This window comes from Lutra lutra, chromosome 15, assembly GCF_902655055.1.
Source record: "Lutra lutra chromosome 15, mLutLut1.2, whole genome shotgun sequence".
NCBI classification, from domain to species: domain Eukaryota; kingdom Metazoa; phylum Chordata; class Mammalia; order Carnivora; family Mustelidae; genus Lutra; species Lutra lutra.
In genome coordinates, this window is record NC_062292.1 from 8,527,079 (window position 1) to 8,539,503 (window position 12,425).

Below are 12,425 nucleotides of genomic sequence, written 5' to 3' on the forward strand. Positions count from 1 at the left end.
CCTGACTTCCGTCTTCTGGAGACAATCCCACCTCCCCCAGAACAGGCTGCAGAATTCCACAACATGTCAAGCTGTCTGCAGAAGTCACCTGTCAGAGGCCTGGCATCCTGGAGCTGGAGACTTTGGTGCTAAGTCTCTCTTGCTTCCTGGTGCAGATCAAGTCATGAGGAAATTTCCACGCTGCCCACAGTCCGCTTGCCAGATACACTGTGCCACAGTTGTCCCTGGGGGATGTTGCCCCTCTCCCAGGTGGCATGGTGGCAAAGTTGGTGTAACTGCCCTCCCTTCCCCCCAACTCCCAGGACGTGCGGGGGGGGGGGGTCCTCATTTTCTGCTAGAGAAGACATCCGTCTCTCTTTAAATTCCAGCTAAGGCATTCTGTCAAAGCCTGAGAATCTGCTTTTCATTTCATTTCTCTGAAAGCCATATAAATTCCCAAGGGTTGTGGTTGTAAAAATCTCAAAATCAGAGAGAGGCGAGTCATTTGCTAAAGGGGTTGAAGAGAGAGGCCGAATTACTATAAAGGCAGCAAGGTATGTTTCTGCCACAAATCTGGGAAGAGAGCAGAGTACCCTATCTGAAGGTCAGAGAATAAAAACTAACATAACAGGAAGAAAGCTTGGGGACCCTCTAGCTCGCCGACCATCCTGCCCCTTCTTTACAGATAATGAAACAGGCTGGAGTTGAAATCATTTGTTTGAAGCCAACAACATGTGAAGTTTAGTTGCAGGATTTCTGACACACTGAGTGGCTTTCTACTGGCGCTGTACTCTCCTGTCTCTCCATGACCGAGAATAGAGAGGATAGAAGTCAGTTAGACCCAGGTTCAGAGCTTGACTCCCAGAGCCTCTTATTTGACTCAAGGCTCTACACCATAAAATGGGACTCATAATTCTCGTCTTATGTACTTCTGGGTTGTTGTGAAATTTAAATGAGGTGCTAAAGAGCCCAGCACAGTGTCCGCACACAGCAGTTGGTCATTTGAGACTGATAATCAACTTCTTTGGTAGGAACGCAGTCTCGACCCTCGTCTTGCCTTCCAGTTCTCCCAGGACAACACAGTTTGATAACAAATATCTTCACAAGAAAGATCCTATTTTCTCTGTTTAAAAAAGAATATATGGAGAAGATTTTATTTAACTCATCAGCTAATGGGGGGGAATGATAACATGTGAAAACCAATACAAAACAAACTGCAGAGGACATATACATAAACCCAGGTAGAATGTTAACAGGTGCAGAGCTGGCTACTTCCGGGCACAGTGATGAGCCGCCATCCCCACCTGACATTGTACTTCTCCTCCCCACCCCCCACCCCCTTGCCTGTCTTCTTTTACACTTATTTTTCTTATTCTTCTTTCTTTTTTTGGAAACGGCCTTATTGAGATCAAATTCACATACCTATTTTATACAGACAGATGTTGTAACAATTTATAATGCACAGTCAACAATTCTTAGTATACTTACAGAATTGTACAACCATTACCACAATTTTAAACATTTTTATTCCCCTAAAAGCAACCCTGTACCCAATAATTATATCCCCCTCATCTTCCCATCCCCTGCCCCGGAGCCATTGCCAACCCTTAGTCTACTTTCTTTCTGAGATATCCCATCACCCCCAGAATAGGCTACAGAATTCCACACCGTGTCAAGCTGTCTGCAGAAGTTCACCTCAGGAGAGGCCTTTTATCCACTCTGGACCTTTCATACAGATGAGCTCATACAAGTGGCCTTTTGTGATTGGCTACTTTCACTTGTCAGGATGTCTTCAAGGTTCATCCACATTGTAACATGCATTAATCAGTACTTCCGTTCCTTTAACGGCCAAATAACATTCCATCGCATGGCCCATTTTTGTCTTACATGGACTGTGCGTTTAGTGTGCTATTTCTCTTAAGGCATAAAATATGGAAAACTCGTGAGGTTAGTGGGCTAGAATGTTCTTTCCCGAATGGAACCTTGATACTAATGTCAGTTTCCACATCCAAGCCACGGGCTCCCAACAATCTTGGATTCTGGTTGTTTCCCCGAAATCTATTTTATCTGCTTCTAAACGGGTTAGTACAACCCAGTGAGGAGGATTTTCCACTCAGCCTCAGGCCATGTCACCACTATGGCAGACATGTCCACTTCCGTGGACACCAGCTCCAGAAAAACATAGAAAAGGAGTTCCCGGGACGACTAGCCCCATGTCATGGTCTGCCGTGGTAGCCAGAGGGGCTGGTCTGGGAGTATGTGCTTAGAAACGGGGAGAGAAGAGCAGCCGGTCCTCACTTCTCCGTTGGCCGCGCTGGGCGAGCTGTGCGAGCGAGGTCTGGCTGCCCTTTCCCCTCGCCCCACCAGCACCTGGTGCTCGGCAGGGATGTTGCTCCCCCTCTGGATGAGGAAGAATCCTAGGAGACCACTCGCCAAGAAATGAGGGATGCTCAGTAAATTTGCATTTCTAGAGCGGAGCCTCAGAAATCTTTCCGAGGACAGCTGTGTCAACAACTCACTGGGGCAAACGGCAGACTCGTCAGTCACCTTCCACCGGACATTATCAGTGGACTTATCTTTAGTTTCTCTTTTCTGTGACTCTAGAACAGGTCTGCGAGGGCGACAGTCGGTGGCTGCTCACTGCTGGTAACCGCCGTGGCCGGGCCCATCGGTTAGGCACGCGGTACATGTTTGTTGAATAGGTAGGATCTGGCTTGTAGTGGAGGACTGGGGGTTGGAACATGGGGAAAGGAAGGTTTTACAGAACAAAGAATCAGTGAAGGCTTTCTGGAGGAAAAGAGGAAGGGGAGCCATTTCCCAGCCACAGAGCACGGACTGACGGCCCTCGGCACGCAGAGAACGACGATCCGCTCAGTGTGCAGATCGGAACCGGAGAGGCACATGTTAGCTCGTGAGGGAGGTGTCTGGATCCCAGGCTTCGAAGCCTAGTTTCCTTCCAAAAGTTAGGGTCCTGACAGGCAGACATACGGCAAGCAAAGCCAAAGGCAATGAGGGAAGCAGCAAGATGTTTGAAAGTACAGGGTCTGCTCAGGAAATGAAGATTGTCTTAGTGACTTGGAAGGAAGAGAAGTGCGTCTCTGTGGTGGGGAAGGAAGAGTGAAATGCCGACGCTGGCAAAGTCCTGAGCTGTGGCCCAGTCCAGCGGGGGAAGCTTCACGAAGTCGCTGGTGGCCTCTGAAGAAGGGAGGGGCGGTGGGTCAGGAGGAAGGAAGGAGAAAGGCAAATGCCCAGAGTAGAGCAGAATCGCTCAGGACGGCGAGGAACTCATGGGAGAGTCTGAGTCAGGTGCACCGAGAATCATGAGGGAAGGACCAGGTTGTGGAAAGCCTCAAAGGCCAAGCTAAGAAACAGAATGTTCGACAGTAACAGAGATTCAAGATTGTTGGGTATAGACCGAACAGTGAAAGAAAAGGAATCTGAATGGATAGTTCTCAAATTTAGGATGTCCAACAAGATACTTTAAATGTCTTTGTTCCCCAAATGTATCATGGTCATAAAGCCTTCTGAGGATTCCAGCAGCTAAGAAATAAAGGCCTTCTATGTGCACCTTACGATTAGAGTACTAAGTGAAGAGAAGGAGATTTACAAAATTTGCTAAGAAAATCTTTTCTTCTTTCGTCAAAGCACTATGAAGCCTCACAATTACCATGTATTAATTAGAACTGAAGGATTCCTTGTTTGGCTAAACCTTGGAAAATGGTGTAGAGTTATCTGGTAAACTGATGAAGCACTGGCAATCCAGATGGTAGAATAAAATGTACAATCAATGTATAAAGTTCCAGAAACACTTTATTTAAAAATGGAGCTGTAAATGCATAACAAAATAACATAAGTAATAAAGGTAACAAAAATAAATAAGGAGGATAATGTATTCATACAAAATAAAAATAACATAGTAAAAGGCCAAATGTTTATAATTGAACAAAACCGTGTAAACACTTAAAGGATAATGTAAGTTGAGTAGATGCTAATATTTTCCTAGACAACTCCTTACCTTCTACTTCCATGGGGATATAATCAGTACCCAAACAGTAAATAAGAGAGGGGGCAATGGTGATTATTTTGTTTGACTTTTTCTTCAAATGGATTGACCCTGTTTTAATGTTTCACTTATTCCTTCAAAGCATTTATATCATTCCATTCATGTTCTTTAAAACCTTTTTTTTTTCAGTCCTCCTTTATTAGAATGGAGAAGTTAGCTTTACAAGGAGAATAGTTCATTTACTGTTTTTTTAATTTAAAGAAAAATATGAGATTCATTATACAACAGACTTTTGTTTTTACATCTCTACAAAAAGGGTTTTTTTTTTTTTTGCATCTTTATTAACTGGCCCAAAAGTACAGGAGTTTTTAAATCTTGTAAAGTTTTGAAGCATACAGAGTTAGTCTGTCTTTTGAAACCAATGTAGTACAGGATTATTGCTGAAATACTAAAGACCATTCGTAAAAGCTGCAAAAGCCACTGTTTTAACCTTTATAGACTGATGGGGTCAGGGGGAAGTCCAAGTTTACTAAGTAATATTTAAAGCAATTAAGATTCATCCAAATTATAGTGTTCTGGAAACACAAAGATAATTACTTTCTTTTAAAACTTATCCAAATGTGAACTTACTGGAAAGAGAAAAAACAAGTTTACAGAAGGTATTTTTCCACAGGCTTCCTGTTTAATGGCATAGGCCTGAGCCTTCATCGTTGCCGTCTTGCAGGGTCCTTATAACCATGTAAGACGGGCAGGATTTACTACTGGGTTCTACAGGGAAACACATAGAAGCAATTCATTGCTTGGGAGCGAAACTATCAGCTAATCTTATGACTACTGGTTCTCCAAGTCTCCTAATGAAGAAAATTTTAACTTCATGATCATTTCAAGGGAATTTTTTTTTTCAACTGTCACATATAAACTTGGTAACACAGGACCAATATACGTGTTCTCAGTTTAAAAAATATACTCCACCTCAACAGTCTAATCTTTCTAGTTATCATTTGCCCTAAAATGAGACAAAATCTTACTTCCGTTAAAAAAAAAATGGGAAAAAAGTGCCAAATTGAGCTTTTTGAAAGTGGAGTAAAACACCGAGGGGTTAAAACAAATACAGTATTATCAATCTCCTATGTACAAAAAAGACGGTTAGTCCTTACTGATACAGAGCTATGCCCACCTACCACTCCTGGCAAACCTTAGTGCAAACATAATAGTTCATCTCCGTCAACCCAAGACAATTTACGTAGCAACAAAGTTATAGAAATCACATATGTGCTGGAAAATTTCAGAACACAAGAACGACTGTCTGGAAAGGTCAGTTGGACTGTGGAGAGTAATATGTCATTGTATCCAATGGTGACGAAGACTAATATAAATCCTATTAGTAAGAAGCAAATATAAGTGTTTAACAAATCTGTACAGACGAGAGGAAGTCCATTTCGGGGAGCAGCTTGGCACAGGAGACATGGGGGTCAGAAATGTTGGGTATTTAATTTGCTTGTAGATCACAGCATGGCTTAAAGAAAAAAAACAAAGATCTATGAAGGGAAAGGATGCAATTAGAGAATTCAATTTGAAAATCATAAGACCACAAAAGGCAAAACTGCCACAATCTGTTTTTTCCTACATGTGCCTCTCGTGGTTTTCTAACGGCCCGAAAGGATTAATAGGATACCGCATCACAGGTAAAAAAAAATAAATAAATAAAATTAAGAAGACCGAGAGAACAACAAGATTGTAGCTGACCAAGCTGTCTTGTTTTGTGTAAGTCAACACTATGCTGCTTCCAATATTTCTAGTCATTCCACAAGTTCTTATTTTTAACAATCGAGAGAAAGTCATTCATGTACTGTAACATCTTCCTCTTCCCCATCAGGGTTGAACCTATTGAAATGGATACTGAAATCAGCCTCAGACTCGGCATTCTCAAATTCAGCTGACACTGAGATAGCGGCAGGATGGGGAACCCTAGCTTCTGGTTGGCAAAGGGTCGGTGTCTGACCGGGGCTGCTGTGGTTGTTCACCGGACTGGACTTCTGTTTTGGTGGAGATGGCAAGATGGCGCTGGGGAATCCCATGTTGTTCAGAGCCTCCAGAGTTCCATCAGGGTCAATCATAGCATTGATTGCTAAAGGGAAAAAAAAAAGAAAAAAAAAAAAGATAATTATAGATGCAATTAAACTTGGATGTGAACACTACTTATGACTTGGGTAATATTTCAACTAAGGATGCTTATATGAGCTTAAATTTGGCTAATCCTTTTGAATACTGTATTTAGAACCCATTTTGAATAACTCGGGGGCTGACCTCTATTGTAGATGACCCGGACCTGAATGCGCTCTCTGGTGTCCTGCGCAGGCTCACATATGGGCCTTTTGGAGTCTGTTGGAAGACTGAGGTTTGGGAGAAAGGCCTTTTTGAAATTTGCTTTCATCACTGTGACAGGCTAGGGAAAACGCTGGGTGGGATCTTAATAAGCCCTCCTAGTTATATTACCACTCAGAAGACTGGGATTCATTGCTAAGATGGGGTTCTAAGGAACTGGAAAGCTGGGGAGGCTGGGAGGACATCACCCCACTTGGAATGCTATCACGGCACACTGTCGTTCACCCTGGTGAGTGTGTGGGGTTGTCAGATGTGTGCAAGGTGTGTGTGCCCCCGAGCCATGGGGATGTCCTCAGAACCCGATGGCGGCTCCAGCAGGCCCTACAGACCTTGCTACTCCATGGGATGGGCCAGTGAAAGAGCAACTTTCCATCCAAAAGATCCTGGAGTGAGCGGACAAGGAAAAATCTTGGGCAGTGATTTTCAGTTTGGCACGGGTAGAGTGGGGATTTGGCAGAAGGAAGCACCTTTGATATAACAATTACTCTCAAGAGGTCCTTTTCAAAGTGCACTGCTGTTCTATCAGCTAACAGTCGTTGTGTTATTAGCAAGACACTTGTCCCCACAGTGGTAAAATATAACCCTTTGGGATGTGGAGATTGACCAGACCTTAAGAATCACTTAGTGAGGGCCAACATGTTCTGCCTATGGTAATTCAAGCAACAAACATAGAGTAGAACCAGCAGCTGACTCTGGAGGCTAGCTGTGCCCCTGCAGACTTCTAGTTCAAGACACACAAGGGCACTCAGGCCTGAGGGAGACTGGCACACACGGAAATCATGATCCTTTGGCCAATATGCGCTCTTTTCTGTGGTTCACCCAAACAACTGTGATTTGTATCAGGATACAAGTTCGTTTGGGTTACATAAAAGGTGTCAAATCAAATAAATAAAGCCAACTGTCAATAAGCATTCTGAGTTGCATACAATTTTAATGCATTATTTTACATATTTTTCATATATTAATATTTATGTACGTATAAAATAGTTAATATCATACTGCGAATTAGTCTACAATAGCTAGCCTATATGCCCAAGATTTAACTTTACCTTTTTATTTATATTGCGTTTTATTTTATTTCTTTTTTTAAAGATTTATTTGAGAGAGAGAGAGAGCACGCGTGTGCGTGTGCACAAACACAAGCGTGTGAGTGGGGGGTAGGGGTAGAGGGACAGGATCTCAAGCAGACTCCACGCTGAGCTAGAGCCCCATGTGGGGCTCGACTCCCCGATCCGAGCCGAAATCAAGCATCAGACACTGAACCCACTGAGCCACCCAGGTGCCCCTATTTATACTGGGTTTCCAACTTTCCTTTTTATGAATAATTTGGTTAGGAAGAACTATATTTTTAACCAATTGTTATATTTGTTATACTTAACCAAATCACGTTCTAGTAGAATATTTTAAGAGATACCACTTAGAATATACTTGTCTGAGACTGTTAGTCCTTCCTACTTAATTTAGTAGTACATGTACCTTGTAGCTGCTTTTCAACTCTTTTCAGCTCCTGTAATATAGAAGAAATCTCCTGGAGGGAAAGCAATGACACAAATCAGCTTATGTAAGAAAAGCATTTTTATTTGATAAGCAAATACTCTTACTTGGAACCCTTAACATCATCCACACAGCACTACATCTGCAGCAACATGATAGGAAATAATTATGATACCCAAAAAACAAGATTCAAATTTTAAAATTCTTAATGTTTAACTGCAATTATTTTTTCAACAAGATAATAAAAGACGACAAGTTCAAGATGATACTACTATATCGTGTATAAGCAATGATTTCGAAACACTTGCACTGAACAACTTTCGACAATTTTCTCTGAGAAATGGATGAACCTTGACCTCAGTTTTAGGATGACTCCCTGAGCCATGAAAACCTGTACAGATTCTTGAGGAGGAGACGAGCAATCTCCTGAGGAAATGATTCATGTCCACTTCTACTTGAGTTCAGCTCTTATTTCAAACTGCCTATTTACAATGTGTAATCATTACAAGAACAAGAAAGTATTAGTGAAGAAACATAAAAGTTCCTCCTTTATACCATCTATAATTTTGAAGCAATCAACATTTTAAACCCCCGTGAGAGATAGTGGAAGGCATAAAACTTCCCAAATCTGTGTATTTCTATCTTTTTAAAAATGTAAATTAACGAACACTTTAAAAGAATATCACTCCTTTAAGATAAACCCATTAAATGTTTCAATGTTCGAGAACAATTGCCATACCATGCTTGAGGTTTTCACAATAGGGACTTCACTCTCAGCTCTTAACTTGCTTTCTATTTCATCCCAGTTCCGATCCTTGTCTTTAAATAATATTCTAGAAATAAAAAAAAATAAGCATTTTACTTTCCATGTTTTAAAAATCTATCATGTTTAACAATAATATAAAAGCAATGCATCTTTTTAAAGCTACCCAGGGATAAAAAAACAACTAAACATTACATCAACTACAAATAAAATACTGAATCAATATTACCAATAAACTCATTTATGTGAGAAATCTGTATTAAAAAAGCAAGTGAGTGGTTATGAATACACATGTAAATCCTTTCATAGTTATCTCATTTGTTACTGAAAACCAAATATAAAATATAGATGATATAACCCCCATATTTTATCTAATATTTGTAATCAACCATAAGATGACCACTTATTAAAACACAGTTTTATTCGGATGGAATATATGCACTATAAACATAAGATGAAAATAAAATGAATTAGGTATGAAAAATCGTTGATTGATTAAAGTCTGATCATTATTTTTAAGGCTGAAAATTGGAGTACTTACTGTGTTTGTCTTTAAAAGTCTTAATTTATGTTAGTATATTTGTATACAATAACCAATTAGGAGTTAAGACACTATCCTTTTGATAAAAACAATTGCCAATAAAGATAATTATCCTTATGTTAGAAACTAAACTCAAGTGTCTTAACTTACAAAAAAAAAGTAACAGAGTTTTCATTTGTCTTTTATTTATTTATTATTTTTTAAAGATTTTGTTTATTTATTTGACAGAGAGAGATCACAAGTAGGCAGAGAGGCAGACAGAGAGGAAGGGAAGCAGGCTCCCCGCTGAGCAGAGAGCCCGACACGGGGCTGGATCCCTGGATCCCAGGATCCCAGGATCCTAGGATCCCAGGATCCTAGGACCCTGGGATCGTGACCTGAGCCAAAGGCAGAGGCTTTAACCCACTGAGCCACCCCGGCACCCCTCATTTGTCTTTTAAAAGTGGTATCCTTTTCTCCCAATACTTTGGCATCTCTGAGACATGACTCAGCAGTTTTAGAGAGATGTGAATAATAGGCACCTTTCTGGTTTCTTTTAAAATTTCTGTATTGAGCCTGGAAATCTAATTTATCTGCTTTATATAAATATCAACACTGTACAAGTAAGTAAGTTATTACTACTGGAAGCTGATCAGTATTTAAGTATTAAGTAGTACATATTATTTGTATTTCTTCAAAGATCAATATGCCAGGTTCAACTTACTTTTGAAAAACATGAAATTCATCAACATCAAATCAAGTCTGGAACATCTACAATTATACATCGCCACACTTAAAAGGGCAACGGTGGTTCTAGAAACTGATAAAAGAATATTTTTCTCAGACTGTTAAATTTTCTAAACCCAAAAGACTAATAAACCTCCTTGCCAGCTGTCTAAGAGCTGATATCGTCATGGTCAAGACATTAAATTATGTGATTTCTAAGAGTCCCTTGCAGCATTAGGACTGGTACAGAGAAAGCAAAGACTGTTTCATGGACTACCTGAGAACCACAATGAACTCATGTGATACAGAAAGTCTGCGCTTAGCCACACTGTGCTCAAAATCCAGTGAATTTTGCCAGAATATGGTTACTGGGTAAGATGCATGGGCTTCTCAAACTGTTAAAGGACACATGTTATCACCTTTGCTGAAAATGGCTCAGAGTATTCACCTGAGGTTCCTGATTCACACACACAAAGCACCCTAGAGCTCCAAACCACTGAAGGGATAAAAAACTTACTTTAAAGACAATGAGTAAATACTGCGGTATGGATTTAAGAAGCCAAACGTGGCATTTTGACTTTAGGAAGCGAACTCAAATACACTATCTAAATACTAAGGAAGCAGAAAACTAGATCAAGACATGACTTTAGACCAGGCCGTAATGGTTAGAACTTAACTGTCTTTGTTTAAAGGTCATTATAGATCTTTCAGAAAAAAATTCACAGCTTTTGAGTGATCTTCGTATTACATTATGGAATCAAAATCGTAGTCAGATTAAATGTCAGCACGGAAAACACAGGAAATGCCAAGGATAATTTCATTCAGTAATTGAACCATTAAGCCAAAAACTCGTTTTGTGAAAGCAGTTGGTTTTGGACTAAAAAGTCTCCAGGTCAAATTCTAAGTCCTTCACTGTCTGTTCTGAAATAGTTTTGGGAAAAAATTACTTAAATGAATTCTCTTAAACAGATAGCCTTATGATTCAATAATATGATGTTCAATGTGTTTTTACCATGACTAGGTACTTATCAAACACTGATGAAATGTATTATTTCATCACATAAGCAATATAAAATTATATTTGTGTGGAATATTATAAATTATAAATCACAAACCATATTCAGACATGGTTTCATTACATCATTACATCACAGCATCGATGAATTTCTGAAGGATTTTTACATAGATTTTACACCTTGAGCCTTCCAGTATTCCCTGAACCCTTACCTTGATCTCTTAAAAATGTACCAGTTTATTTCTTCACTTTATTGTCTTCTAAAAAATATTAAGTTAAATTCTCTCTAGTTTAAAAGAATAATGCCATCTACACTGTCTTGTCCTATTTTTTACTTTTTAAATTTTTTTGACAAAAGTAATACAGAATGGTTAAAAATACAAATCTTTCAGAAAAAACATACATATTATCAGAATACCTACTATATGCGCATGTGTACGTATATACACATATAGTTCTTCCCTCCAGGTTCATTTCTTAATGGTTTATACAAATGACCTCATAACATATTTACTCTTGTACACCTTGGTCTTTTCACATAATGGTATCTTTATTTTTTCAAACGAGTATCAGTGAAGTATATCAACAGCCCCTCCAAATGCAGTTGGAAAGAGGAGGCTTATTTCTTTATTTCCTTATTTATTCCCTTAACAGTTAAAAAGTGATCGCATGTTTGTTAACAGTTAAAAAGTTAAAAAGTGATCGCATGTTTGTCTTTTCTTAAGGAGTACCTTGTACATATAATTAGTTATTTTAATGACTACAATTATGTTGACATCTACTGTTTACTTAAAACTCACAAGGATGTGTGAAAATTGAGAGTAAACTTAACTTCCTATAAAATAATAATTTAACATTCATTCATTAACCAGTAGTTACATAGTTATTCTAGGTATGTTAACATTAAAAACTACTGCTCTCATGGAATTTGCATTTTAGCTCGTGTATTTCAGTACATACACCTGTATGTTCTGCTATCTCTATGTGATTTGTCTTAATTTCATTATTTTTGCCTTTATTAACTGATTTTATTATTCACAACTTTTGTTCCAACTGAGCCCGATCACCCCTTTTTCCTTTTTATTATTAAAATCACTAGTTACACAGGATAAAAAGTATAATAACAATGCAATTTCATTAGATCCTTTCTAAATTAAAAAATGTGTACATTTTCAGGTTCAACATTTGATTTCAAGGAAATTAAATTAGTTGCATGCTATTTATGAATAACACATTCTCTAATTTCTGACTGGGCTTGTAAAGGAGCCCACTGTTTCTATTTCCAGCACATGCAGTGCCTAAGCAATCAGCACTCTAATGTCACGGTAGGAGGCCTGTCTCGTGTGCCTCAGCAACGATGTCACTTCCGAGTCTGCTGGTGCCACCATCTTCTCTCATGGTCACTGAGCTCCCTTCGCCATGACAACCCATCCTCCTTGGAGCTGCCCATACAGCAGGCAGCCAGACAGATCGAAGCCGCCCGGTGAAATCCACAGATCTAATCACAGGTCACACATGCCTCAGGTCTGGCTCAAGCATG

General features: G+C 39.5%; 1 protein-coding gene across 13 annotated transcripts in view; it reads right to left on the minus strand.

Annotated features, from left to right (window-relative positions):
- Window positions 1-4,300: 4,300 nt before the first annotated feature.
- Window positions 4,301-12,425, minus strand: part of CEP170 (centrosomal protein 170) — a 124,316-nt gene continuing 116,191 nt past the window's right edge. For 12 of the 13 annotated variants that reach the window (XM_047705785.1, XM_047705792.1, XM_047705787.1 and 9 more), the window contains 3 exons: window positions 8,601-8,694; window positions 7,844-7,895; window positions 4,301-6,110 (listed from right to left, as the gene is read on the minus strand). In XM_047705785.1, coding sequence (XP_047561741.1) covers window positions 5,821-6,110; window positions 7,844-7,895; window positions 8,601-8,694 — 436 coding nt within the window. In that variant the 3' untranslated portion in view covers window positions 4,301-5,820. The remainder of the gene's footprint in view (window positions 6,111-7,843; window positions 7,896-8,600; window positions 8,695-12,425) is intronic. The other variant, XM_047705788.1, reaches the window with a different exon arrangement.